The sequence below is a fragment of the Dipodomys ordii genome, unplaced genomic scaffold (assembly GCF_000151885.1).
Source record: "Dipodomys ordii isolate 6190 unplaced genomic scaffold, Dord_2.0 Scaffold61, whole genome shotgun sequence".
Taxonomy (NCBI): Eukaryota; Metazoa; Chordata; class Mammalia; order Rodentia; family Heteromyidae; genus Dipodomys; species Dipodomys ordii.
Window position 1 is genome coordinate 1,349,307 of NW_012267277.1, and position 5,113 is coordinate 1,354,419.

Consider the following 5,113-nt stretch of genomic DNA (forward strand, 5'->3'; position numbering starts at 1 on the left):
AGAGCTGAGAGGCAGCGCCCAGGCTCAAAGTTCAGGCCCACAACTGGACCCCCCCAAAAAAAAGAAAAGAAAAGAAACAGAATTGACATCCAGGACATATAAGTACACTGTTGAACAAATCAGACAAATGTACTCCACAGACACAAATGCCCAATTCACATGGAAGGGTGCTCAGCCTTCCTAATAACCAGAATGCAATTTAAGAATGATATTTCTTTTTTTGTTTGTTTGTTTTGGCCGGTCATGGGGCCTGAACTCTGGGCCTGGGCACTGTCCCTCAGCTCTTTAGCTCAAGGCTAGTGCTCTGGCCGGGCACCAGTGGCTCACACCTATAATCCTAGCTACTCAGGAGGCTGAGATCTGAGGATCAAGGCCCAAAGCCAGCCAAAGCAAGAAAGTCCGTGAGACTCTCATCTCCAGTTAACCACCAGAAAACCGGAAGTGGTGCTGTGGCTCAAGTGGTAGAGCTCTAGCCTTGAGTTGAAGAGCTGAGGGACAGCACCCAGGCCCAGAGTTCAAGCCCTACAACCGACCAAAATAATAATAATAATAATAATGCTATTTCTGCCAGGTATTCATGCCTGTAATCCTCGTTACTCAGAAAGGTGAGATCTGAGAATCACTGTTTGAAGCCAGCCTAGGGAGGAAAGTCTGTGAGACTGTTTTTTGGATTTTTTTTTTTTTTTGTCAGTTATGGGGCTTGAACTCTGGGCCTGGGTGCTGTCCCTCAGCTCTTCAGCTCAGGGTGAGCACTTTACCACTTGAGCCACGGCGCCACTTCCAGTTTTCTGGTGGTTAATTGGAGGTAAGAGTCTCATGGACTTTCCTGCCCAGGCTGGTCTTGAACCGTGACCTCAGATCTCAGCCTTCTAAATAGCTAGGATTACGAGCGTGAGCTACTGGTGTCAGCTGTGAGACTCATCTCTAGTTAACTATCAGAAAAGCAGAAGTGGTGCTGTGGCTCACAGTGTTAGAGCATTAACCTTTAGGGGGAAAAACAGATATTGCTTTTTAGAATAAGTCTACTGGGCTGGGAAGGTGACTCAGTGGTAGAGTGCTTGCCTTACATGCAAGGTCCTCAGCACCACATAAGCAGAAAAAGCCGGAAGTGGAGCTGGGGCTCAAGTGGTAGAGCACTAGCCTTGAGCTGAAGAGCTGAGGGACAGTGTTCAGGCCCCACAACCGAAAGAAAAAAATTCTATTGGCATAAGCCTAGAAATGGATCATATCAATAACGAGAAAATTGGAGTAGAAATGGATACTATCATATATGGATGGTTAGAGTATAAATTGGAGCAGCTGCTTTGTGTAGAAATTTGGCAATGCCAACTTAAACTAAAAATACATGTACCCTGTATCCAAACAGGCACTCTACCACTAAGCCACATTCCCAGCCCTGAGCATTAGGTTTAAGGAAGGTCTGACTATATATAGGCAGAAGGAGCAGGTTTCTCAGCCATGATGAATAAGTTCTTTATCCTGATTGTGGTTGCAGTGATTACAGAAATCTATACATACAATCTATACATACAATGATAAAATTTTATAGTGCAATACATGAAAAAAGTAGATATAAAAATGGGTAAGAATGAGTAAGATCTATGGTTGGGCTAATCAATTTCTATCAATATCAGTTTCCTATTTATATAAATATTCTCCTTAGGAGTAATACAATGCTATCACTGGGACAGCTAGATAAAGGGAACACTACATCTCTGTGCTATTTTTATACCTTCTGGTGAGTCTCTGGTTACTTAAAAATAGAAAGTTCAAAGAAAAACAAAGGGTGAGAAGTCCAAAAATAGGATTGGCTGTCGGCATGGTTTGTGCAGAGGTTCACAGTCTGAGGCCTGTGAAGCCACAGCCCTCAGACTGTCAGCTCTACCGTCTGTTTTGGGCTGGTTTTCTCCTCTGTTGTCTTTTCTTCTGGTTGTAAATGGCTACCACAGTCCCTACCTAGGCTTTTGGTTCCCATCAAGCAGAAGACATCAGAGGGTGCCATCCTTTCCTTCAGTGAAAAAGGAAAAAAACAAATGGAGTGAGCTTTACTTGATTGGACCACCTAAGGTCAATGCTCTGCATTGATTGCACATTCAATGGCAAAGGAACAAGATAACTTTATTGATTTGGATCCTTTGAGCCTACTCCTAGATTTGGGATAAGGCCAGTCCCACCCAAATTAGCTATCTACCACCCAAATTAGCTATCTAAATGGGAAGACAGGGAATGGTTGTTGAGTAGCCAACTCCATCCAGCTCTTTATCTTTTTTTTTTCTTCTAGTTGTGGGGCCTGAACTCTGGACCTGAGTGCTGTCCCTCAGCTCTTCAGCTCAAGGCGGCTAGCACTCTACCACTTGAGCCACAGTGCCACTTCCAGTTTTTTCTGCTTATGTGGTGCTGAGGAATGGAACACAGGGCCTCATGCATGCGAGGCAAGCACTCTACCACTGAGCCACCTCAGCACCACATAAGCAGAAAAGGCTGAAAGTGGGCACTTTGGCTCAAAGTGGTACAGTGCTAGCCTTAAACTGAAGAGTTGAGGGACAGTGCCCAGACCCAGAGTTCAGGCCCCATGACCAACAATAACAACAACAACAACATAAAAGGTCTCTCTGGAGGTGAGGTACAATGGCTGATGCCTATAATCCCAGCTACTTGGGAAGCAGTGACCAGGAGAATCAAAGCTCAAGACCAGGGGCTGGCAAGATGGCTCAGTGGTAGAGTGCTTGCCTTGCATGCATGAGGCCCTGGTTTCGATTCCTCAGCACTATATAAGCAGAAAAAGCCAGAAGTGGCGCTGTGACTCAAGTGGCAAGCACTTGCCTTGAGCTGAAGAGCTGAGGTACAGGGCCCAGGCCCAGAGTTCAGGCCTCACAACGGACCAAAAAAAAATAACAAAAACAAAGCTCAAGACAGGTCCAGGAAAATGTTGGAAAGGCTCTTTTCAATCAATAGCCTGTGTCTGTCTTCCCAGATAAACAGGAAGGATAAATAGGAGAAATGTGGTTCAAACTAGCCTGAGCACAAAATAGAAGACTCTATTTGAAAAATAATGAAAACAAAGAGTCCTGGGATGTGGCTCAAGTAGTAGAGGGCCTACCTACCAAGGGCAAGGGTCTGAATTCCGAATCCAGTACCACCAAAAAGAAAGTGAAAGGAGGAGAGAGAGAAGGGGGGGAGGGAGGGAGGAGGAGGAGGTGGAAGGGAGAGGAAAGGATAAGGAAAGGAAAAGAAAAGAAAGGAAAACATCTCTATGGCTATAGCATGGAGGATAGATTGTAGACTATTCCAGTGGTCTGGGCAGAAAAAGATGATAGCCTGACATATGGCCTTGAGGACAGACAGAAATAGGAGGCAGCTGATGAGCGGGTGAAATCAGCAGCACCTGGTGAAATTCCTGGCTCTGAGTGGAGAAGATGTAGGAAATAACTTGAAATTCCAGCTTAAACACTTGAGATGATTTTGGCCAGGGCTAGGGGTAGGGGTGGGGAGGGTGGGGGTAGGGATGTGGTTCTGGGGCTTGAACTCTGGGCCTGGGTGCTGACTCTGAGCTTCTGCTCAAAGCTAGCATTCTGCCAATGGAATCACCGTGCCACTTCTAGCTTTCTATGGTGTGTGTGTGTGTGTGTGTATGTGTGTGTGATTAGAGATGAGAGTCTCAAGTATCTTTTCTGCCCTGGCTGGTATTGAATTGCAATCCTCAGATCTCAGCCTCCTGAGTAGCTAGGATTACAGGCATGAACCACAGCACCTGGCTATACAGCACCTTTTTAATAGAGCTTGTCTCCTAGGGCTCTGGTGAAGATCAAATCTTCATGTCTCCCCTACGAATCTGTAAAGTCATGGGAAATACTGTTAGTTCCTAGGGTGTGATGTGATCTGTTGTTAACAAGAATTCATTTTATGAATGAAGCAACTAAGTACAATGTACTTCAGGGGGCATGGTCCTGGGAGAAAGAGAGGCCTGCAGAGGAAGCCCCATCAGCTTGTTGTATTTCAGGTCCCAAGGAAGTTCCCCCAGATCATCAAGGAACAAATACAGCCACCACAATGGAGGTGCCAAGGACAAACCCTCTGGGACACAGTTACCCTTCCTCAAACCCGTGTCTGGAAAGCAAGGAGAGGCAGACCCTGGGTTCTAAGCACTTCCTCCACAACTGCTTCATGACTACCGTTCCAGTCAGCCCTGAAGAGGTGACTGTCCCCACTGGTGACACCTGTGGATCAGTCCTGTAAGCATCCAATAAAGATCTCTGCATCATCCCTTCTGGAGTCTGTTTTTAGTGTGGAAGGCAGGATTGAGAATGGCCAAAGGGACTTTGGAGCCTGGTAGGATACAGGAGGGTTTTTCCAGCAAAGGCATCCAGGTCCTGCTGTGGACCTGGCCATCCTATTCTGTTTGGCCTGCTGTGGGCCAAAGGAATTCTGCAGGATCTCAGTCTTCAGAAGAATGGTCAATAACAACTCCTGTCAGAGAGAATCCTGTGGGGAAAGAACAGTCATTTGGTTTCCTTCTCCCAGAGGAGGTGTAGTTAGGAGCCTCTGGGAGGGGCTCAGCATTGGGAGGGCAAAGGACCTCTTCCTCTCCTGCCTCTGCCCACCCTGAAGTCAGCCACTTACTCACTAAGTCACTGAATGAGAGGGAGTGGAGCATGCCCAGGGATCAGTCATCCATCACTTCCTTAGGTGGATGAAAGAGTGAATGACCGAAGCAGACCAGACACAGCTCCAGAGGTGGATTTGGCCAGTTCCCAACTCTGCTGACTTTCCTTTTCTTGAGCCTCACTTCCCTTGCTAGGTTATTGAAAGTCCTTACTAAAATGATAGTTCAAACTCTCAAACACTGAAGTACTACAAGACTTAAAATCACAGATGGGAGTTTTTCAGTATAAAATGGTCACTAAGAGTGGTGCCTATGGAGCTTGGTACTCTAGTAGATCACACCTCTAGTTTTCGCTACTCAGGAAGCTGTGATCTGAGGATTGCAGTTGAACCGATTCTAATCTCCAATAAACTACAAGAAAAAAAGGGGGGGGGTCTGGGAAGGTGGCTCAGTGGTAGAGCGCTTGCCTTGCATGCCTGAAGCCCTGGGTTTGATTCCTCAGCACCACAT

At 46.4% G+C, this 5,113-nt stretch overlaps 1 protein-coding gene across 1 annotated transcript in view; it reads left to right on the top strand.

Moving 5' to 3' along the window:
- Positions 1–4,236, top strand: part of Fam159a (family with sequence similarity 159, member A) — a 14,266-nt gene extending 10,030 nt beyond the window's left edge. Inside the window, exon 3 of the mRNA XM_013022196.1 lies at positions 4,001–4,236. Coding sequence (XP_012877650.1) covers positions 4,001–4,236 — 236 coding nt within the window. The remainder of the gene's footprint in view (positions 1–4,000) is intronic.
- Positions 4,237–5,113: the final 877 nt, after the last annotated feature.